The sequence below is a fragment of the Sciurus vulgaris genome (genome assembly GCF_902686455.1).
Source record: "Sciurus vulgaris genome assembly, chromosome: 3".
Lineage (NCBI taxonomy): Eukaryota > Metazoa > Chordata > Mammalia > Rodentia > Sciuridae > Sciurus > Sciurus vulgaris.
In genome coordinates, this window is record NC_136463.1 from 149,913,715 (window position 1) to 149,938,809 (window position 25,095).

Genomic DNA, 25,095 nt, shown 5'->3' on the forward strand with positions numbered 1-25,095 from the left:
TGTTTCGCCATTTAATGCAGGCATTTCATTTCCTGCTTTAAATACCAACAGAGCAAGATTTCCACTCACTTCTAGAAAAAGACACTGCAGTATGTCATGCTCTTCAACACTGGAGCTCCCTTGTTTTCAGTGTTTTGGTAAAGATAGGTCATTATTGCTCATTAGCAATCTGTTTATATATTTAAAAATTCATCTTCTATAAACAAAAGGAACAGAAGAAGGAGAGAAAATACCCACGCTGAGTTTAAAAAATAACGGTGACGGTGTTAAAAATGTTTGATGAAATTAACAACGGTTCTGTAAGACCTTTAAACAAGTTCTCATGTGTGAAGAGCTCAACACAAGTTTTAATTAAATCCAGGATATTAAAAGAGTAAGGTTAAATAAAGTCTTTTACAGTTAGATGAAAAATACAATACAGTATCTGTGTTTGATTCAGATAGGATAGAACACTGTTTTGAAAAATATCTCACATACACTATAAAATAGAAATTTCCAGGGTGAAAATGGAACTTATTATAAAATGTCGACTAGTACTGCCCTATTACAACACATTTCTTTCCTGTCTCTTCCTCAAGGGGAATATAGTCCTTGAGCTGGTGATTCTTATTTCTTCTCTTGGCACAGTGCCCACACTGACATCATATCCCACTAGGGTTCGGGGACCAGGTGAGATTTTCAGCATTTTTCAGGTAATTTCTGAATCTTTCTTTGGCCCACCTTTGTGTGTATGATTCACTATACACTTCAGCTTTTGTCTTACAGAGAGCACGTGGATGGCCATGTCTTACATACACTAAGCTGGCTGCACACTGGGGCTGAGCGATGGATGGACCCAAGGGTGGACTGGAAACCTTAGCAGTGGAGATGCTGGGTTTGGCCACAGGGCTGCCGGCTAGCCCAGGGTCAAGGGTGTTTATCTACTTTTCGTTATTCCAAATAAGATACATAACAATTAAAACAGGGAACAGACAGTGATGTTTCCTCAGCATTTGTTTCATTCAAATAAATATAAACACATTTACATCAAAAGTAGACAGACATTTTTCTCTAGTTTGGCAAAAAAATAAACTGTGGTCAACACATCATCAGTTACAAATGTTAAGCCATCAACTAGAAATCTGTGTCATAAGAAATATAAAATACAACAAAGACTGGTACACAAAAAGATTACACTTTAACTCCATAGAAAAGCTACTACAGTTCTCACTTGCATTTTGAAGGAAAAAATTTTAAATCTTCCACTTTAGACTGAAGCATTTTGGTCCTCATGTATAGCTTGCTGATGAGCTACATACATATATATACACAGATGTGTGTGTGTGTGTGTGTGTGTGTGCATAATTTTAAAAAAGTCTCATTCTTCTTTTTGTACAGCTGTTCCAGGTGCGGAACGGGGTCCATTTGACCTAGAAGCTTTGGCAGAGGGAGTAGACACAGTATTCACTACGTTGATTTCATCATCAAGCAACTGGCAATTGGCTTTAATTTCCATATCACCCATTTCTACTTTCTGCTTTCACTTTCTTGGTTCCCTTTTGCAGTCAAACTTTCACTCACTTGGCATGACCTTGACTGAGAAGCTCATTTAACATTTTACTATTGACGAACAATGCTGATGACTCAGATGTTTTTAAAAAGTTAGTATTTTAAGGACAAATTAACAAAGGATAATTTAATATTAAATTTGCACATTGTCTTAAAGTTTTGGTGCAATATAATTTTCATCTGCAATTTTACTAGATAGATTGGGGTTCAATCACTTGAGAGAAAATTAGTCATGTTATGGGGAGCATTGGGTGCCATATTTGTGTTAAACCAAAAAAAGCAAGTTCATTCTTTCCTTTCAGCTGGCAACTTTAACAAAGATCTTCAGAAAGAAGTTCTGGATATTTAAGTGCTTACTAGAGAGAGGATAGGAATAGTTGAACTCCCTTAAAAAGACGATTATAGGCATTATTTCTGAAGATGAACATCTTTACCTTTGGCTTCTAGTGAGGAAGTAAACATCGGAGTGAGAAGAGGTTTGAGGCATTTCCTATCTACTTCTTCCCTCCCCTCCCAGGGGACATGAAGGTCACATTGATATACTTCTGAAAACTCACTGCTGAATACACACACACAAAAATTCTTTATAGTGAACAGTTGCCTCTCTGTTGCATTATCCCCAAAGAAATAGAATCAAATACTTTCTTTTTATTCCTTACTTAAAATGAGAGGTAGACTTTCACAGAAGTATCTTAGATCTAAGGAAAACATGAAACGAAACAAACTCGGGGCCCATCTTTGTGAGTGTTTCACCCTACAGCCTCGCTGCCCTCCCTTGGTTGGATTAACTCCTTCTCTACTGGCTTCTGGAAGCTCGGGCCCCAAATAATACTTGAGCACAGCATAAAATTGGAATTCAAGCTTCTTTCCCTTCCTCCAACATGGGTGATGAAGGAAAAGCTTCTATAGTCCAAAGTCAAAAGGTTTCGGAATCAGAATCGTTTTCATTGTACCCGTCCTCCGAGCCTACGTTGTTACTGCACAGGCTAACCATGCTACCCAGATTGGAGAGGGTCGTCCTGCTCAAATTGTCTTTTTTAAAACAAACGAAGTTGACAGCCGTCATTGTACTGGAAGGAGAAAAAGGCATCATGGTAGCCAAAATGAGGGCCAGGCAGTCAGCCACGTCTTTGTTAGGAGCACAAGCCAGGGCCGGGGTATGACCTGGGCGTAAACGCAGACAAGGCAGTGGTTAGTCTTGGGGTCCAGAGAGGCGTGAGCATTCCACAGTACATCTCCCATGAGCTCACAGGTGGAGATGTATGTTGAGTTAGCATTCATGCCAGGTCAAAGGAGGAGTTATTCCCACAAGTCATGCTAGGGGTGAGGCTGGAGGGCATAAGGAGGGGGAGACATCGTATGGAGGGGTTTTTTGGTGGTTGTTTTCAGCTCACATGACTACAGCAAGCATCATATTATCTGAAGTTAGGCAGAATTCCAGCCTTCATCTAGTGAACAGAAACATGAGGGGGTGGGGGTAGGACACAATTCCACAGAAAACAGCCACAGGACAACCAGGAGGACGTTTCCACTTGAGAGTACACGCACACCATGAGCCTCAGACCCAGGCCTGAAGGGGACTCTCATTCTGAGAACAATGACTTTCCATGGTAGGTAACTGTGTCAGGTTAGAAATGATACTGAAAATTAGATGGCTGTCAGAATGACTAATGCAGTTTTGCCACTTTACATAAAGTATACATCAATTAACTGGTTTTAGAAAAATGGAAATGTTTGGATAGATCAGACACAGAAGGGCACTAATTGATTTGTGATTCAAAATTGACTACCATTTAAGAGAAATGTAATAGCATTAAAAAAAAAAAAATAGCCACCCCACATACCAAAGTCCCAAATCTGAAATGTAACAGATGTGGGAAAATTTCTATGCTTGCCCTACTTAGAACTATATCATCACTATCACTTAGATTTGATAGATCAGTCCAGATAAGAAAACTGTCTCAACACATAAAATGGGTGCCTTGGGGAGGTAGATTCATTCTTCGACTTAATTACTACCCTATCCAACCTTTACTCTGCTAGCCTGAAAGGCTTAGCCACGCTCTCTGCTGGCAAAAGTTCCCCCTACACAATGAGTCATGCATTCACTCAGTGGTTCAGAGGAACTGGCTCAATAAAACTCAGATATTCTGTTTACCACCAATTGACCTGATCCTTACCCCCCTCAGACTTTAAGAGATTATTCCTCTTTGTGGATGAACACAAACAAGAATGAACAGGTATCTTACCATTCCTTCTCACAAAGGGCAGTGACAAGGAAAGGAATTACTACAGTGTTATACAAAACTGCCCTAAATGTTCCCAGGCCTTTGGGATGCAACCAATCTCTGAGATAGGCAGACCATATTCCACTCACCCAGGGTTCTTGTTCCTAATGTCACTACAGGCCCCATAAACCTCAGATGCAAGGGATTTATACTAGAGAGAAGCAAAACGAATCAATTCTTGTCTCTCTGGTCATTTTGGAGAAAATCTGTGGATTTCTGCATGCCAAACCTAAGGTATATAGTAGTGAGAAGACGGTGAGGGAAGGTGAGGAGGGAAAACCAAGGAGATGGAGTAGCAGAGGACTCTCTGTGCTCCCTAGATGACTCAGGTTGGGGACAGAGCAGGGTACATGCTAGGATACATGGGGCTGCAAAACCAAAACTAATAAGAGTTAGCTAATGATGTCAGTATGGCTGCTTACTTCTGAGAAATAGGCATGAGCTGCTAATTCCAATACCTGTAATAAGCAGTTAATTGAGTTACATTAATACATTATAATACTTTAATTAAATGCCACATTTAAAAAATTACTTAATTCATAAATATCCAGAAGTTCCTTTTTGCTCCTTAAGGTTAAGAGGCACTGATGCTGAAAATGGTAGTTTAGTGCAATTCTAGTATTCATTAGTTTTCAAATTGTCTTAGGAAGCAGAGTAGAAAGCTTCTGACAAGAATTAGCTCATTTAGAAAAGGAATGTTATAGAGATCAGGAGAAGCTTTCAAACCTAGATATTAATTAATAAAGTTTTACTCATGTTCCCCAAATTTCCATACCAGGAATGAGTTCTAATCTATATTTTAAAAAGGGGGGGGGGGGGAAGGATTTGATCTCAGAATGAACTGAAATACAATAAAGGATACAGGTTTTCATTGAGCCCTTGAGCATGCATTAATGACACATGTAATCCCTAACTCCTCAGCATATGCAGCTGGAATTCCCAAGGCCAAGTCGAAAATTTTTTAGTGTGTCTAAAATGTTTAACTGCCATGCTGAGGAGTTAGGGATCAGCTGCTGACACTACATGCAAAATGAAGAGTACTGGTGGTCTACAGTTAGACAATGTGTTTTACAAAAAGACAGACAGGACAGATTATCCTTGCTTGATTCTTATAACGTGGAACTTCCAAGGAGGAGAAAATTCTTACTGCCTTTTAAACTAGCTCCTATCTTTCTAGCTTCCTCAGGCTTCAACCAGCATAAGGAAGGTATGTGCAGCAACTGGTTATTTTTTTCCACTTACCATTTTCATCTACAGCAAGGACACAGGCTCCTTTGGCCAGCAGTTCTTCAACTACCACCTTTAAGCCATTGCGTGCTGCAACGTGGAGGGGTCTACAAAACAATACTGAGTATCAGTTGTAATATAAATTTGCATGAGTGCTATATATATTTTAGTTCTGGAATGGACCCAAAGGCCCATGTGTTCATGGTTTGGTCCTCAGCTTGGTGCTATTGGGAAGTGGTGGAAACTTTAAGAGGTGGGGTCTATTTGAAGGTTTTAGGTCATTGGGAGCACATCCTCAAGAGGACTGTGGGACCCAGTCCCTTCTTTATCTCTTTTGTCCTGGCCATGAGTAAACAGTTTTGTTCTGCTACATGCTCCCTGCAATGATATGCTGTCTCACCCAAAGCAAAGGAGCCCACTGATCATGGACAGAAACCTCAAAAACCGTGAGCCCAAATAATCTTTTTCTCTTTACAATTACCTTGAGTATTTAATTTAGTAATGGAAAGCTGACTAACACAATAAAAATATAGTATTTTGGTTAGCTTGACTCACTAAATGGAAGATAAAGTTAAGAATCTACAAATAGGACATGAATATTTTTACTTTTTTATAAAAGGTATGTGTTGGCCAGATCTTTTCTAGGCACTAATGATCCAACTGTTCTTACATGTTTGCCCAGATTTCTCTACAGATATTACAAATCCTCAGCGTTACAAAAAATCTCAGTGACAGTAGATAGGAAGACAAAGGAAGAATTCAAGTTTTGGTGTGTTTTGTAGGAGGTTCTTTATTGCCTGATTTCTACTTCTAAATCTGAGTTGCTGTCTCATACTGTTTATCAATATGCCTGGTATTAGTATATATTCTCAAGTTTCATCATTATTATTAAATGTACACAGATGCTTAACTGAATGTATGATACCTTACATATTGTATAATGTCAAACTCAGCATATTGTGCTATATATTGCTCAAGAATCTTAAATGAAAAAAATTCCAGTACTTCTTTGCCTTTAAAACAAATGCATAAGTAATTTCCTAAAATAGAAAATGAAGCAGCTTTTAGATCTCTCACACTGAGGGTTACACTGAATTACATTAAAATATAATTAAGACAAATAGCTTAGAAACTCTTCAAATGTATTCTGGGAATCTAATTTATAAAACTGTCATTTTCCAGTCAGAATACATAATGCTAATACATAATACAAATAGTTTCCCCAAATATGTCAGTCCATAAGCTCATAAGATTTTTCTAATAGCTCATTAAATTTACAATGTTACCACAGAAATATCAGTGAAGAGAAACAAAGGACTCACAAAATTCTGTGAGGGAATATCAAAATAAGGATGCTGAGCAAAACTGTCTAGCTAGTCAGCCTTTGCAGGGACGTGACTACTGTCTTCATGAAGGGGAAGCCAGGCCTGGCCTGCCACTCACTGTGGTGTCCCCCACAGGCTGCCTGGCACACAGCAGGTCTTACTATTTATCAAATGTCTACAACTCTGGGTCAAACTTTAGTAGTTATACTTACGTCTGCAGTGCATTATTTTTCGCGTTAATAAGGCTCTCATCTTGTATCTTGTCAAGTATTAACAAGGCACATTTTTCATGACCCTAATAAAGAAAAAGAATGATAAGAAACATGAGAAAGAGACAGTGAATTTCCTGAAAAATTACTTCATTAAGCTTTAAACTGAAAATGAATTTCCTCTATCTAAAACAGGGCTATTTTCTGAGTAATTTTTTTTTTTCTAAAAAGTCAATGGGTTCCATATACTCTAAGATTCTCTATTAAATCTATTAGGATGTGGTTAACATAAATCTGATCTAAAGTATTCATATTTACTATTAATATTTCTAAGATAATTTTTAGAATTAATGCCTACAGCTAAAGCCGATGCTAGTTTAGCTAGGTCAGCTGGTAAAGCAGAATCAAGAGTATTCTTTAAATCCTTCAATAGTACTTTTTAAACACATACCAGCTCCCACCTTCCTGAAGCCTTCACTTTTCACTGCATGATCCATTTCCCTGCGGAATTCCCATCACACCTGTAATCTGTATCATTCATCATCATTTACTGCCTTATGTTGTGCAGAGGCCCTTTTCAGGAAAACTCATTCTTTTTCTTGCTCAACCAGGGGAAGCTATCTCTAGATCTTATGGCAATAGATGGCTGATAATTTAAAAAAAAATCAATTATTAAACCAGAGATCCCCTTTAAAGACTTAAGCCTAGTGCTTTCTTAAGGGGGTCATGGTTTCTAAGCCCTTACTAAGAAAGGTCCACAGACTGGCATCAACCTCATCACCTAAGAGAAATGTTGAATCTTGGGCCCCACTCAGACCTAATGAATCAGAATTTGTTATTTTAACACTAGCCAGTTGATCTATTTGCCCAAAAGTCTGAAAAGCACTGAGTTTGTATTCACTAAAATACTGCACCTTGTAATGAACTTCATGAAACTAGCACTTTCTGTGATTTCCCTGAGTTTCATAGAGCATGAAATGAGAAAATGCAAACGATACAGGGAAGGGCTGAAATTTCTGATACCATTGGGTTTAGCTGACACCATTAATATCTTTAATTATGTTGCAATAAATCACCATCACTGGTTTCAACTGGCATTATACTATAATGCCTTTTGTAAAATCATACATACATATACCTATATATTTATGTGTGTGCTAACATATATGTGTTCAGACCCACACATACATACATACATTTATCTTTTAAGTAAGTAGAAACACAATGCTATTTAACAACAACAACAGCAAAAAAACAAACAAACAAACAAAAAACACAGCCATAGTTTTTACACTGAACTATGCACCAGAAAAAGGAGCGAAGGGCAGAAATGTATGTGGATAGTCATTTGCTTCATAGTAATGCATTTTTTGGTGGTATTAGTGTAATGTCTTCAAATTGAAGAAAAAGACGAATTGTGTGCGCGCACACACACACACACATGCACACACATTCTGGGGACTAGACCCAAAGGTTTTGCCATTGACCTACACCACTAGCTCTTTTAAAATTTTTTTATTTTGAGCCAAGTCTCACTAAGTTACTCAGGATGGCCTTGAACTTGAGATTCTTCTGCCTCAGTCTCCCAAATAGCTGGGATTACAGGTGTATGCCACCATTTCTGTCCAAACTTCTTGGTTTTTTTAGAAGCCTAGGTCCTAACCTGCTACTTGGTCCCAATTACATTACATGACAGATGGAGTGGCAGGATCAAGATTGATGGATGGGGCAAGAATGCAAGTGGCAAATGCCAGGAATGAAGCCACTCATTTTGGAGGAGCTTATCCTCATCAACCTGGTGATTCTGCCCTTTCTCCCTTTCGATTCCACTTATTGTTGACAACACCCTGGGAAAATTAATTAAGAGCTATGTTACATACTTCTGAGATTGACAGAATTTCAGTGACATTCTTACGACATTAAGTAACAGTGTTTTAAATCCATTTACATACTTTACTACTAGCCAAATGTAAGGGCGTATTCAAGTCCTTATCCTTTACGGTCAGATCGGCTAGGGCACTGTTCACCAAAATATCTATAGAAAAAACCAAAAGAGAGTTACTTAGACTAGATGCTAATCACATACAATTTGAAGAAGTTACTATAAAATCAATAACATTTAAATCAGGATAGCTTGCATAATCATATTTAATGTTTTTAAAGAAAAAAAAATGAGCAATTTACTGCCATATTTGTTCTATCCTGATCCAAAGCTGACAGGCTTCAGCTGTAACTGTCCTTCCAGCTTTCATTATTTTCAGTTAAAATGATTCTGTTGTCATATTTGGTTTATCAGTGTTGAGAAATTTCACCATGGCAGGTTGGCTGTCTGTGACAATGGCCATCAATGATCAAGTCACAGAGAACTGAGGGTGGCTGAGCAAACTCAAGGGGTGTAAATAAGACTACATACTAAAAGAACACTGTTTGCTTGATTTTCCCTTGTTATTTTGGCTTCTGGATAGGCAGACACACAAAGCCTGTCTGACCAGTACGTACCCACAGCGCCTGCCTGCCCATTCTCAGCAGCCATCATCAGTGGTGTTCTCCCTGAATTGTCTACTGCGTTCACTTGAGCATTGTGCCTCAAAAGAAGTTGCAAGCACTCCACATGATCAGCAAACGCTGCTGCATGAAGGGGTGTCCTAAAGATTGCAAACAAACATGACTTCAGTTTCCTTTAAACTCTGCCTCTCTTTAGCAATTGCCCAACTTAACACGATGCTAAGTTTTAACATTTGCCAGTTTACACAGACAATGACCAAGCCCCTTCTACAAGCCAGTCAGGGTAGACACTGGAGTGTCACCTATGTGAATGACACCCCTTACATTGGGGGGATGTATGTGGTGTCTTTGATAATGAAATTAGCATGTTTAGTGATTATTTACTCTTGGGTTCTAGAGACTTCTTTGAGATAGATATTTCAAAATTAATCTTAAACTTGTAGGCAATTGGTTGATTAAATAAAACATTTAAAAGCCCACATCATCTAATATGGATGATTGACTTTTTTCAGCAGGATAATTTGGCGCTATTTATCAAAATTAAAAACTATCAATCTTTTAATCAAGTAATTCCACTCCTAGGTTGATCTCCTATGTATACTTGGTCATGTGTACAGATTCAGATGTGAGAATGTTCACTGTGCCATGTCTTTGAAATAGCAAAATACTGGAAATACCCTAAATGTTCTTCAACAGAAGACAGGTTGAGTAAAATATTGTGCATGGATTCAATGAAATAATATGCAGATTTTAAAAGAGTCTGGTAAATCTATATGTTCTGGCATGGTAAGAGCTCCAAGATATACTAAAACCAGAACATAGTTACAGAATGCTCCTATTTGCATAAAAACAATGTGTGTGTGTGTGTGTGTGTGTATGTGTGTAGATATGCATAGAAAATATTTAGGAGAATATAAAAATTTAGAAAGAATAGTGTTAAGTAGTTTTCTGTATGGAAGAAACTGGGGGTTCTGGGCTAAGAGGGAAATTTCTTTTAATTATATAACATTTATAATATTTAATTTTTAAAACCATACCTATGTATTATTTTTTCAATTAAAATTAGATGTTTGACTATTCTGTGGCTGTAAAGCAAAGACTAAGACTCATCAAAACAAAAGACACTCCTTCTCAGGATGACTTACCTGCCTTTGTCATCTCTACAACTGACAATACTGGAATCCATGGCCCCAAGTAGCAATGATGCACAATTCTCATGATCATTTATTCTAAAATAAAATAGATTTTAATGTAAAAAATATCCCTCTTCAAAAAATTATATATTCCCTTCTTATATAATTTTCTATGTCCTAACAATCTGATGCTTTAAAAAAAAATCTGATGTCAATATTTGTGTTATGTGTTTCAATGGCATCACTGTAATCCTAGCACCTCCTTAGAACCTCTGCATCCAGGTAGGAGTTCACTGCATACCCCTTACACAAGGCACTGTGTTAAGTGTTTTGAAGATCACAAAGTAGAAAAGATATGGATCCTTCAGATTTGAAATCATCCTGATACCTTACCATTTGCACTTTCTTTATTGCTCTATTTTATGCCTCTAATCTTTCCAACCAAAAGACCCAGCATTGTGTGAAACCCACAGACAATGTAAAGATGAAGAATCCTTAGTTCTTGGGCTTCCAGACTGAAAATGGAAGTCTGATTTGAAGTCACTGAATTCTCTGAACAATGGCTTATAAGATTAGAGGAGAAATTAGATTTACCAAAAGAGACTTACTACATATGAATAATGGAGAATTACAGTATATAAAAAGTAGAAAATGTTTTTCCTGGTAGAAAATGTCTTTCTAACCATCCATAAGCATATTGTTGGTAACTCTGGCTTATTTTTAAAATTTGGCAGACAAATGAACAGCACTTGAAGAATTCTTCACATCATGTGAAATGTGCCTCTCAACCCACCCCTCCATGCAGTTTGCCTAAGGTAGTATGTCAATCAACTTGGAACTGTGGCACTCTATAAAAAGCTCCTGAAAAATCATTAACATCAGGGGTCGCACGTTGCTATCAGACCTATTTGTCTTTAGCAGAAAAATGGAATATTTTAATCTTATCTGTAATCTAAAAGCTTTTTTCCTTCCCTAAAAGGCATATTTTTCCATATGTAGTCAAAAGAGTTAAAGTAACACCATTAACTTTCAGCATTTTTACTTACATTGCACAGTGTAGTGGAGTAAAAGGATTACCAATAAATTTGCGAAAACACTTTTGCTCCAAAAGTACCTCTATACAGTTTTCATTACCTGAAAGGAATCAAAAGAATTCAGGGAGTTTCCAAGAAAGAAACTTTATTCAACATAGTCTGCTTTTTTTTTTTTTTTTTTTTTTTTTTCATTAAGGATTCATTTCTAGCTTAGGAATTTTCCTGAATTGGCTGACTATTCATTCTCTGTGGAATAAAATTAACAAAAATGCCAAAGTGTTATTAACTATGTTCACAGGTGTTCTTAGACATAATGAACAAATCAAACAGTGAAGGCCATATGGTCTGGTGGAGATAGAGAAGACACCTCGTTTGTAAGCAGATTAGAGTCTGTGTTGCCCTCAGCTTTTGATTGATAGATGCCTAACATAGATATACCTCAATTTGCCTATATTTGTAATAGGAAATTTACCTTCTACCGACATGAATAGGTTCATTTACAGTTATGCACCTGAGTGAAGGGGAGATATGTGATTAGTAGAAAACAGTATTTGAGATGATGCACGTAAAACGACTTTGAGTGTAAAATATTATGTATTTTAAATGGCACCTGGCCCATGGTAGGCACACAATATTGTTTTCAATAAGGAGATGAAGAAATGTGAGAATTATCTTTAACAAAATGACAGGTGGCTTCTAAATCAACTGAATTTGAGGTAAGAGCCAACTCTATTAACTTACTTTTTACATGACCTGAGGCAATTTACTTGGGATCTCTGAGCCTCAGTTTCCCACATATATAAAATTGGACTAGGAATAACCTGTGTCTCAGAATGATGGGAGTTTTACTACTTGAAACACCTAGAGGTGGTTTGTGAAGTGCTATACAACTGTCAGGTAAGAAGTCATTTTATTTGGTTTTGAAATACAGACTGGTGTCCTGACTAAACCCAGTTCTAATTTAGTGAAAGTTCCTTTATGATCTACATCAGAATGATGAAGACTAGACAATGTAAAAATACTAAAACACAAATCATCTTTTTTTCTACCTAAAAAGAGAGAAGTTGATACTGGTTAAAGGAGGATTAAGGAACATACAAAAAGTAATAAGTGTTAAGAAGCCTCCTGTGGGCAAGTTAAACTGCCTAGCTTTCCAACAACATCCATCCCTTCCTTACACAGTCCCAGACACCTCAACCCCTCTTTTAGTTGGAATCTCTCAAAGACCTAGCTTAGGGTAACATCTCCATACACTGTTCCTATATTAGTCCCCACCTGAGACTGCACGGGCAGGATTGTTAATAATCAAATTACTTTCAATATTTCAAAATGCCCAGTGAAGGAGATTCTGGAAAGATGGGAGCTTGAATCTGTGACTTGGAGGAAGGCTGCCCTGCGTGGGTGAATAGTTTCAGGGAAGACTGCTCCTCTTCCCCTGCCTGTACCTGGAGAGTACTAAGAACAAAGAGGAAACCCCCCACCCCCTCCACCCCGGCCGGCCTTGTGATCTGTGGCAGGTTAACACTGTCACCACATCCTTCCTCTCCTGTATAGGTCTCCCACTGCCTGGACGATCTCACAGCAAGGGGTGGAGTTGCACTCACCCATTTTAGGTAAAAAAATCTCACAGTCCTCCAAAGGCAGGGAGGGGGCAAAATTGGGTTGAAAAAGTAGAAAGTGTTTTGCTTACATTAAGGCAGAATCAGTAAAAAGAAAAAAAAAAAAAGAAGAAGAAGACTGTAATGAAAATATGAGAGGTCTTGTCAATATACTGTGTCTAGAACTAATAGAGTTTCTAAATAAAAATTTGTAACAGAATTAAAAAGGTAAAAATAAAATTATATGAGCAGAGTAAGCAATATATGGGGGAAAGTCCATACAATCCTAGGGGTTGGGGACCATCTTAAGCAAGACTGGAGACCATAAAGGAAAGATTCGACATTCACAACAACATAAAAACTCAAAATGTGTGCATGGAAAAAGACATCATAGACAAGGAACAAAAAAATGTGCAGCACACATAAGACACAGAAGATTCATATCACTAAGACAAGGTGCTCCTACACCTGTACTAGAAAAGATAAATAACTCATAGAAAAAGAGTGAGCAATGGGGCTGGGGTTATGGCTCAGCGGGAGAGTGCTTGCCTGGCATGTGTGAGGCACTGGGTTCAATTCTCAGCAGGGTATATAAATAAATAAATTAAATAAAGGTCCATTGACAACTAAAAAAAAAAATTTAAAAAAAAAAGGAAAAAGAAAAAGAATGAGCAATGGATGGGAAAGGCATTATCCAGAGAGGAAATATCAAGAGTCGATGAATACGCAATTAGATAGCAAAATGCAAATGGAAACAATGAGATACCAAATGCAAGTGGAAACAATGAGATACCATTTTTTGCCATTCAAACTGAGAAAAATAAAAAAGGTGGTAACTTCCTGGGCTGGCAAAGCTGTGGGAAAATACTGACTTCTATACACACTTGGTAGTGTAAGAAATGATATTCTTTTTGCAAAGTATACTTTATTACAATTAAAAAATATACATGCTTTCTTACTTGAAAATTTCCCTTCTGGATACTTATCTGACAGAATTTTTGGTATTATAATATGAACAGACATATAGCCACATTGTTGATAATAGGAACAAAACCAAAAAACAATTTGAATGTCCATCGACAAAGATCTGTTTGAATAAATAATTATATATATATATTATATATATATATATATAGAGAGAGAGAGAGAGCTAGCTATGAAATAATACACAGTTATTAAAGCAGTCTATAACGATACATATTGACTTGTAAGGATCTTCTGCAATAGAATTTTTTTAAATTTCTTTTTTGTTTTGTAGTGCTCGGGGTTGAACCCAAGGCCTAACATATCAAGCAAGTGCTTTACCATTGAGTTACATCTCCAGTACTTTAACAGAATTTTAAGTAAATGCCACTCCCTCCCAAAAAAGTTATAGGATTATATTTATTTTACAATTCTAATTAAAGACAGATACACATTCATTTGTATTTATAGTCTCAGAGGAAAAATTATGAAAGATACACAATCACATGAGAAAGTGCGTTTGGAATTAGAAACTTAATTTTACTTTAAACACTTCAATATTTTGAATGGTACAATTAGCAACACATACCTTCTTATTCAAATAAATGAAATTAAAAAAATTAAAAATCTCCCTAAGAGTAAGTGCAAAGAAATAAATGGGGGAGAATATGAAATATTTAAAAAATACCAAAAGATAAACCATGCATTTACTGTTATTCAATTATGAGATGTTATTATACCATGTGTTTTTTGTTTTTTCAGCTATGTTATTTTACTTCTTTGTGGGATCCTTGGTTATCTTATACAGTTCAGAACTGATTAAAACTGGCTAGGTTCAGGTAAGGATGTATAGGTTACTGTTGAACAAAAAGGGGATAGTGAATTTTACTGGGCCAAGGTGTCAGGGCAGCCATGGGGGTGACAGGGATGGGGATCTATTTTAAAAACCACCAAACAGGCCCAATACAAAAAAACTTGTTTGTTGGGTGCAGAAAGAGTAGAAACCATAGCTTATGGCATTATGCTGTGTTCTCGCCTGCACTGAGATCACAGTGGTCCTGGGGCAGGAAGTCTAGTAGAATGGTTCAAATGCAAGTAACTCACCATTGTAACAAGCCCAGTGCAGCGGTGTGTAGCCCTGGTTGTCTTTGAAACAACAGTCCTCCTCGGAAGGAGTCATCTGGAGCAGCTCACTCAGCCACGTGGCATGGCCCCTAGCAGCTGCATAGTGCAAGGGTGTCCTCCCTCTGGAATCTTTACAGAGGATTGACACTTCTTGTTCCAGCAGCATCTGCACACATTCCTCGTGTCCTGTCATAATCTGTGCATGGCAAGGAAAACACAAAACAAGCCTTTGAAGGGCAGAAGACTCAGGAAGCAAGACAGCTGGCAAGTGATTCTGGGCTCACAGGAAGCGCACCTGTGCGTGGGCCCTCAGGGAAGCAGGCTCTGCCATGCCTCCAGAGGGAGGTGGGACAATCCCAGCAAAATCCAAACCAAAAAGTCTGTGAGCATCAGCATTTTGGAAACACCCTTTGGCTCTCCAAACAATCATGAAAGGTAAAGTAGAAAATACCTCCTTTATAACAAGAAGATACAAGTAAAATCTTGTCTCCCCAACCCTTGTAAAACTTAGGTCAATTCTCCTCTCTCTGTCTTACTTCATTTACCTGTATGTAGGAATAGGAACAATGATCTCAGAGGCTGTTGTGAGGGCTAATGAGATAATACAGTCATGTGGTGCTTACTGACTGGAATATATTCTGAGAATTGTTAGGTGATTTTGTCATTGGGCAAACATAGAATGTACTTAAACAAATCTAGATGGCATAGCCCACTGCACATGTAGGCTACATAGCCTGTTCCTTCTAGGATACAAACCTGTACAGTACAGCATGTTGGTACACAGAATACTATAGGCAATTGAATTACAATGGTAAGTATTTGTGTATCTAAACATATCTAAACAGAAAAGATAGAGTAAAAATACTAGGTGATAGCAAAATTTCAGCTCCATTATAATCTTATGAGACCACCATTGTAAATGTGGTCCATCAATGGCTGAAATGTTGTTATGTGGTACCTGACTACATATGTGAATGTCCCCAGCCTGTTGCATGGTCCACAGGAAATGCTCCCAAAATAAGAATTATGATTGTAACAATGACAACATAAAGTTCCTCTTCTTTCCACTTTTCAGGGTGTTTACACTAACTCCAAATAGCAATTTTATGATTTCTGCCTTTGTGCATTTAGTGTTTTGAACATACTCTAAAAAATAATTCTACAGATAGGTACAAAGAATTGTCCACAGAATATACACTTCAGCATCATTTGTAATGAAGAACAACTAGAAATTGCAGGACTACTCAAAACCAGGTAACCACTGAAAGAAATTATGGCACCTACATACAATGGAGAATTAGAAATGATAGTATGAAAAAATATTTAATGATATTGAAAAAGTTCCTTAACATACAAAAAGAAAAAAAGTAAGATTTCAAATTGTACTTTCACTATTCTCTCTTGAAGGTTTAAGACAAATCTGTAAATAGGAATGGAAAAAAAAAAAAGACTGGAGATACACATACACCAAAAAGTGGTTATCTCTAGGAGATTGATTGCTGATGATTGTGGTTTTATTCCTCTGTGCTTTTGAAAGAACATTTTGCAAATTTTCTGTGATATACATGTATTGTATAATCAGAAACAGAACCAATCCCACCAATAGTACATATTCATGTACCTATTATCACACTCTGAAGTAAAATCTTAAGATCAGGACCAAAGAGTACCTTTTGGAGTTTTTTTTTTGTTTTGTTTTTTCTTTTGGTCGCCTTGTTCACAGACCTCTGTGGCCCTGCTTTTATTATCTGGGAAGTTCATAGTTGTCTCTTACCCTTGTTTCCCATATCTGCAGTGTGGGGGAGTTTGTCCTCTTGTGGGTACAGTTCTAGCAGGTGCACTCTTGGGGGCTGAGGGTCCCTTTAAGGACCAAATAGTCACCAGTGTTTGTAACCTGGGCTTGTAGTTTGATTGGTAACACAATTCCCTCAAACAGTTAACTGTAGTCAGCGTCTGGTCTGCTGCTGATCACTTGACATGAAAGTAATCTCACCTGCAGACTCCATCTAGATACACTCCTTGTCTTGGTACTTGGCTCATTCCTCTTTCCCTCAATCGAATGGACCGAGATCATAGGAAACAACAAACAGGCTTGCATATAATTTTGTAATTTCCTTTCGTCTGGCTGAAGGTAATTGGCTGTGCTATGAAACAAGTTTTTTACTACAAATTCAAATAGGGAAAGAAGAGGGGAAACAAACTCATTGAAACAGTGCTGACCAAAGCGGAGAAAAATGTACATACCCCTCTGTGTAAAGCTGTGCATCCCATGATGTCAACAGCATCCACATTTGCTTCCTTTTCAAGTAATAATGACACAGCATCAATATGTCCATATGCCACTGCAAGCATTAGTGGGGTTCTAGGGAGAGAGATGAATAAGCATTTTAAAAGGAGACAACAAATACTTCAAGTGGGAGAATATCTCTCTTTTTATTCTTGACAATTGCTGCATATTTTCTGTGTCCTCAATTTGCTATATGCTACGTGGATAAAGGAATCAGTCTCTGTTCGAACAGCCATGTGGAGGGCATTGGTGGAAAGATTCCTAGGGGTGAGGCAGGGAAAGGCTCCTTTCTCAAAGTATTCATGCTAATCCCATCATTTTCAGAATTAGGCAGCATTTACCAAGCATCAGATGGGCAGTGAGTGCATGTAGAAGACCCTCTTGATTCTATGAGAGAAGCTCTTTCATAGTATTCTATGTTGGACGTCTGCTCAAGATTTCATTTAAACAAAGCATCATTGCCTTCAAGAAAAGCCTTGCAGGTGTAGCGGAAAGAACAGATGCTGGATCCTGAGGTGGCTTCTAGGTCTGACTGGGCCTTGGCCCATGCACCTGGGGCTCGTCAGTGCTTCTCTGCTCTGCATTTTCATTTGTAAGAGTGGGTAGGGAGTAGGCCAAGAAAAGAAGAAACTGACAAATAAATTCAAGGAAGGATAAAAATCTGAGAGAAATTTTTAGTAAAGGAGCGAATCTTTTGGGGTCTGTCTTTAGCCATTATTCATTAAAAAATGGGAATATAGATAGCTTCGGAAGAGGATAAAGATGGTGAGAAAGATATATGAAAAAATGTTCAATATCTCTAGCAATTAGAGAAATACAAATTAAAACTACACTGAGATTTCATCTCTCTAAAGTCAGAATGGCAATAATTAATAATACAAGTAACAATAAATTTTGGTGAGGATGGGGGGGAAAGGAACACTCATACGTTGCTGATGGGACTGGAAATTGGTGCAACCACTCTGGAAAGCAGTGCGGGGATTCCTCAGAAAACTAGGAATACAGCCACCATTTGACCCAGTTATCCTACTCCTCAGTATATATCCAATGTATTCAAAATTAGCATACTACAGTGACACAGCCACATCAATGTTTATAGCTGCTCAATTCACAACGGCTAAGCTATGGAACCAACCTAGGTGCCCTTCAACAGGTGAATGTGGTATACATACACAATGGAGTATTACTCAACATAAAGAAGAATGTTTTATGATATTTGCCAGTAAATGGATGGATCTGGAAACTATCATGCTAAGTGAAATAAGCCCATTCCAAAAATCCAAAGGTGGAATATTTTATCTGATATATGGATGCTAACACACAGTAAGGCCAGGGGTGAAGAACAAATGTTCAGTGGAGTAGACAAAGGGGAATGAAGGGAAGAGAGTGGGAATGGGAAAAGGAAAGACAATGGGATGAATCTGACAGAACTTTCCTATGTACACATGAGTACCCCACAGTGAATCTCACCAGCGTGTGTACATGCGTAAGAAATTAATTAAAAAAAATAACTCGGTAAATGGAAGAAAGATTGGCAGAGGGAAGGAAGCAGGGGGTAGGGAGAGGGAAGAGGAAGGAGAGATACTGGGGTCTGACTTAGAGCAAGATATATTCCATGCTTTTATAATTACGTCAAAATGGATTCTACTGTCATGCATAACTAAAAAGAATCAATTAAAAAAAGGTGGGGAGAAAGAGAGAACAAAGGAGGAAACACAGAAACAGTCAGATGAAGGTGATTTTTTTCCATGGAGATATGGCCTCCCCACATGCTTTTCCCTAATACACATTCCAGTGCAAAGCACCTCATTATTCTAGGGCCCTCGCCCGTGAATTTCATCTAGGTACATATCTCCCTAACCTAGAATTCAGCAGTCAGTCCTCTTAGCTTCTTAACAGATCAACCAATTACCTCTTGTGAGTGAAACATCAACCCGAGGTCAAGTGTGAGAACACTTACTGTCCTTTGGCATCTTTCACGTCAACCACTTCTGGGTTGTCTGCAATTTCTAATAATAGCCGCAAACACAGGGTGTGACCATTAATGACTGAAAAAGAAAACAATGGACATTGTTTTAACTACAGATCTCCCTCCAAAGTGAAACTTATTTGGATTTCAAATCAGTGACTTGCATTGCAACTGACAGATACCCCTGGGTCTCCAGTTCAGGATGGCTTAGGGGCACAGCCTGCCCTGGTGCTCATTTGTTTTCTTCTTTCTTCCTGTCAAGGCATCTGATTGCCACCTTCCTTGTCTGGTTCCTGTGTCCAGGGGTTTTTCTTGAACTTGACATTCTTTCTTAAGTCTGTCCGTGGATAGGACTGGGATCTCTCCCTGCTTGTCAGTGCCCCCTTTTGTTCCTCTAAGAGACTCACTCAGTTCTATACAATCCTGCTTCAGCTACCTGCTTCCAATCCTTTTTAAAAAGGAGAAAGGAGAAGGAGGAAAAGAGAGAGGAGGGAGACAGGGGAGCAGGAATAGAATAGGAGGAGGGGAGAAGAAGGAGCTGGGAGGAGGTGGGTGGAAGAAACGCCGGGAGAACAGTACAGGCCTGCCTCTTTGTCTGGGTCTCTTTGTATTCTGAGGCGGACATTCTAGCGATAGTTGTCATTGATCAGTGGCGGCCCAAAGTAAAACATCAAGCCAGAAAGGTGTATGTGATCCACGTGTTCACTACTCACTGGTGACTGGCATTCTCAGGAGGCATAGGAGTAGGCCCCTGTGGTGTCCCGATGTCCCTCAAACCACAACCTTTGTTCTCTGCCTTCCAGTGGCATGATGCAGGCTGCCCTCACGCTGCCTCCCTCCTCTCCTCACTCTCTCCTGCTGGACTGTGACTCAGATGCCTTCTAGGTCCCTTCCTAGGGCCGCTGGCCCTCAACCTGCCCGCTTCTCACCCAGCAGACAATGTAGCCGACAGGAATGTGGCTCCAACCCTGGCTCAGCCTTTACTGCTGGGCAGGAAGCTGGGCAGGAGGCGGAGTCTGAGCACCCGAGAAGTCACTTCTTTAGGAAGGTAGTGGTCCCTGGGGTTGCGGGGTTGCTGGGATGCAAGCCTCCCGGATGATGGTGCCCTGGACTGAGGGCTTTCCTCATCTGCTGAATGAAACCCCGAGAAGGCCGTACAATAGGCAGGACTCTTGGGGAATGAAGTGAGAAGACATATGTTTAAAACTGCAAACATGACCTACTCCCCTCTCTGGACAATAAGAACACCATAAAATACATTGAATTTCCCCTGTTATGGAGGTGGAGAGAGAATAGACACAGCTATGTCACACTGACAAAGGCTTTTCTCAGAGCTGCATTTTACAGTCCTTTTATTGCTTGCCAGTCTTGAGAGAATGCTAATTCAACATCGACACAGTTTTCAGGGACAATACATATTAGAATTAGCTCACATTTGTCGACACCACTCAAATGAACTGCACGAATAATGCCCACATTTTGTAGACCATTGCATTCAGCTCATTTTTGGCAATATTCCATTTATATATCTCTGGAGGAAATTTTGTGGATCAGAGTTAGAGGTAATATATTGTTGCTGCTGTTGTCTTTTTTTTTTTTTTTTTTTCTAAAAGTGTACTGAATCTGTTACCATTGTTGGAATATACAAGGAGTTTAATGTATGCCTAAAAGGAAATGATTACCAAAGGACTGAAAGCTGGGTTCCTGAAGATGGAGGAACAGTATACTTTGACTAGTTCCTGTTTCTATATCAATTTGTTATTTTTTAAATGTTCATAATCACACTAATTCCAAGGATATTTGAATTTTGGCTAAACATAACAAGAACAAAGTAATCTAAGTCCGTATCACTCATCCAGTGTATTGGACAGCAAAACAATTTCTACAGTTGTGCTTCTTCTCCCCGTCCCCCTTCTTTTTTGTACAGTAGCTTTCTAAACTTAGTAGTCCTCAGGAAAATTTAAGTGCCCCTTAGAGTGAAAGTGTAGCCAACTTAAATTCTCCTTAGCTTCCCACACACTGCACTTTCCCTTAACTGCCTTCGAACAAAAAGATATTAACATCTTTAGCTGTGCCCTGCCAGGTCCAGCTTTGTCTCTGATTAGCTCAGTCTCTCCCTGGCTGTGAGTGACAGCCATTTTTCATGCTACTCAAAGAACACAACTGTTCCTGCATCCATCTGTGCCAAAACCTCTAATATCCATCCTGGCTCCTCACAGTACTCCGAGGGTTGAAACAAGGAAATGGGCCTCTCGAGGAAGTTGAAAAAGGTTGGGTAAGGAGATCCTCAAGCCACAGGCTAAAGCTCCTGCACAGCAGACATTTTGTAGAGAACTGCGTCAAATGACAGCCTGTCTTTTTAATGAATGATGTGAAGGAAACCTGAAGGGAGCGAGTTTTCTTTACCACGAGGGGGCGCCCTTGGACCACACCTACATGAGGATTGTGCCTCACTGTTCACCTGCTTATACAAGGGCTACACTGTCTTCTACAATGAAAACAGGCCCTTTGTATTTGTAGGAAATTACCTGGTAAGTCGGTAGGATGCTTGCCTTAATAATGGGCAACTACTCTTAAAATGTGAGAACAAAAATTGAACATTATAATAATACCATGAATGCCTACAGGGCAAAAAGACTAAATGTGATGGGGAATAAGAATTTGTAATTCCACTACAACAGCCATCACTGACCTCATGGTTAAAGTTTTTTTTTTTTTTTTTTTTTTTTCCCCAGCAACAGTCCTTTCCAGATAGTTAGACAGTAATCAGGTGTTTTTTTTTTTTTTTTGTTTGTTTTTTTTTTGTTTTTTGTTTTTTCAGTCTGTATTCCATCTTTTCAGTGGCTTGGAATTTAAAGAATGGAGATGGAATACTTCTACAAGGTCTATCATTCCCAGAAAGTTTTCCCCAAAAACAAGAATCATGAAGTTAAAAATAATCAAGAAAAACCCAAAAACCTGTCTTTACTCATTCAGTACAACCACATTTCATTGTGTAAGGGTTACTTTTATTTATAAAATCATCTCTACTAACCTCATCAAAGGCTAATATCACTGACTTTTCCTGGGCCCAAAGGTATTTAGGCCTTAGCTGAGCCAGAGACTCTTCTACCTTATCTTTATATCTGCATATACAACTGTAAATATTGACAAAAATTTTCACAAGCATTGGAGGAAAATTCCAGAAAAAACAAACTACTTACTTTTTCATATATATACATGTACTTTTTAAGAGTCTCTATTTTACATCTGATGCATCAAGAATCAGAGCAAAAGCTAAGGAGCATCGTTTAGGTTGGTAGAATGATGTACTGATTGGCTCATAGTCTGATGTTTCCTTACACAAAATAGACCTGCAATATCATTAATGTCATGCTTTAAAATGCCTTGTAATTTTGATGTGGTTTGTTCCATATAACTTATTCTGAGGATCACATTTTATCTTGTCCTTTGTTCACAAAATTTTGTGGTAGCTTTTGATCAAAGGTTCAAAATAGTCTTTTGAGTTAAGAAAAAAACCAGATGCTCTTGATCAGAGAACACCAATCATCTCCAAAGGGATATCAGGTCAAAAACTTTATGGAAGTATGTAGGTATATATGCTGTTGAAAGAAAATCAGTATTTTAATACTGCCAACCTTTTATTCATACTATGAATGGGCCACAAAACTAGTATCATTAGACCCTTGACCAGACTTACCTGAGGCGTGAAGCGGCGTTCTTTTGGTTACATTGTCTTTCACAAAGATGGATGCGCCCTGATTGACAAGTGCTTCTACACATTCTGTGTGTCCCTTAAAGGCGGCCAGATCCAGAGCCGTGCGGCCTTTCTCATCCCTGATGTCCAGGTCCACCAGTGACTGCAGAAGGACCTCCAAGGCTTGATGGTGCCCATTATAGGCCTGTAAAGAAGAAGGCAGGGACTCGCAAGCTCACGCACCTCACATCCCACATCATCCATACAAGGGGCTGAGTTTCTAAGGCCACTCCAAAGAGTTTGGGTTTTCTGGCAAATCAAAGCATTAGACTGAAAAACTATAATTTACGAAACTTACAGTTACATATGAATTTCTTCATGTTCTTTCTCTTTGGTGAAATAATTTGCTCCTAAGGCACAAGGTGCATTAGTGTATTTCTTTTACCTGCCAGTCTAATTATCTAATATACAATGAATAATTTCATGAATTATTTTCTTTGACCGATCAGTCCTAAACATATCAACTGACAAAATGAGGAAAAGTTTCAGGAGTCTTTTCTGTTATTAAAGTTGGAGAAAAAAATAACCGAAAACATTCCAGAGTTTGGAATTCCACAGAGGTAGGTAGACCTTTCCTTACAGTCCAACACTTGACTAAATCTAACCATGTGATCTTCGGCAAGTTTTTTAATTGTACTTAGAGTTTATTTCCTCATTTATCAAATGAAAGCAATAAAAGCTGCTTCCTGGAGTTGCTGTGAAGATGAAAAGAGAAAAATTGCACAGGCCTTACATAATGTCTTATATGTAGTCGATGCTTCTTCTCCTCTCCTTTATTTCTTCCACTGATTATAATTAAACCATAGAAACAATTAAGGAAATATATAACATGTACCAGTGCCAAGGTCAGATCTATTATGAGGTCCGACGATATGTCAAGATTTAAGAGACTTTATACTACCAAAAAGCAAAACTAAAGGTTTGAAGGATAATTTTGGCTCAATCTATAAGGTAAAAAATGTATATACTATCCCACCCCCACTCCCAACAGGCAAGAGACATTGAAAATAAAAGAGAGATGGGCTTAAGATTATCTGGGGGAAAAGGATCAGAGAGGGAAGTAAAAAAAGAAACCGAGAGGAAAAACATGTCCCCAATATCTAGCAGTCAGTCCCCCCTTTTGTTACCTGCACATTTTATTTTTCACTGTAGCTGTTACTGAAAGCACAATTTATTTGAAAAAAGGCTTAGCACAAAGGATTAATCTCTGTAATGTAAAAAGAACTCTTAGAAACCATTTTAAAAACTAGGAAAATGTGCAAAGGGCATGAAGAGGCAGATCACAGAAAAAGAAATGTGAAAGGCCAACAGACATATGAAAAGCTATGTAAATTTTTAAAGTACTATTTTCAACTGCCACATTGGCAATGATTAAAAAGTTTGGTCATGTTCAATATTAGTTGAGACTGTGAAAAAAGCAATCTTATACTCTGTTGGTGGGAGTATAGACTGGTATGACATTTGTGAAGGGTGATTTGACAGTTTCTATAAAAAATTTTAAAAGAAACTAAGTTGCAGCAGCATATATAGCATGACCTCATTTATATAAAAAGCAAATATATGCATTATATACATATCTATATTTATAGGTAGTTCTATATTCATAGAAAAATTTCAGAAGCATTTAAAAGAAGTTATTAACCGTGGTTACCTCTAGAACTGGGAGGTAATGAGCCTTCACCTTATCTTTTAAAAAATGGCTTAGAAGTATTTTTTTTCCTGTGTGTATGTTAACAACCCTAACAAAAATGAGATATACAAGAATCCATAGGAATTAAGACTACATTTAAAAAAGACTATATTTTTGTTCATGATTAGTGTTATTTTTATACATTATACATACATTATGTATGACATGCAATGTAATAACTCATAAGCTGATGAATCCCAAATTTATATCCCAGTCCCAACATCTCCCTTTACTTCTAGCTTGTATATCCCACCGTCTCTTGGTATTTCCACTTAAATGTCTAATAGGCACCTCAAACTCAATTCTTAATTTTCCTCTCCAAACTTACCCCATCAGCAACCTTCCCCATCTCAGTAAATGGCAACTTTATCCTTATTGTTGCACAAGTCTCAAAGCTTAGAGTTATTTTTGTCTTCCCTGTTCTTAAGTACAGGCCC

The 25,095-nt window shown here is 38.2% G+C and overlaps 1 protein-coding gene across 8 annotated transcripts in view; it reads right to left on the reverse strand.

The window, feature by feature from the left end:
• ANKRD44 (ankyrin repeat domain 44) overlaps positions 1 to 25,095 on the reverse strand; it is a 317,692-nt gene that overhangs the window by 6,930 nt on the left and 285,667 nt on the right. For 2 of the 8 annotated variants that reach the window (XM_079132577.1, XM_079132578.1), the window contains exons 18-28: positions 22,912 to 23,113; positions 19,203 to 19,290; positions 17,200 to 17,317; positions 14,935 to 15,151; positions 11,282 to 11,369; positions 10,248 to 10,331; positions 9,097 to 9,242; positions 8,550 to 8,632; positions 6,601 to 6,683; positions 5,079 to 5,170; positions 979 to 2,712 (exon numbers count right to left, since the gene is read on the reverse strand). In XM_079132577.1, the coding sequence (XP_078988703.1) occupies positions 2,465 to 2,712; positions 5,079 to 5,170; positions 6,601 to 6,683; positions 8,550 to 8,632; positions 9,097 to 9,242; positions 10,248 to 10,331; positions 11,282 to 11,369; positions 14,935 to 15,151; positions 17,200 to 17,317; positions 19,203 to 19,290; positions 22,912 to 23,113 (1,449 nt within the window). In that variant the 3' untranslated portion in view covers positions 979 to 2,464. Of the gene's footprint in view, positions 1 to 978; positions 4,295 to 5,078; positions 5,171 to 6,600; positions 6,684 to 8,549; positions 8,633 to 9,096; positions 9,243 to 10,247; positions 10,332 to 11,281; positions 11,370 to 14,934; positions 15,152 to 17,199; positions 17,318 to 19,202; positions 19,291 to 22,911; positions 23,114 to 25,095 lie in introns of those variants that run through there. The other 6 variants (XM_079132580.1, XM_079132579.1, XM_079132581.1 and 3 more) reach the window with 3 other exon arrangements.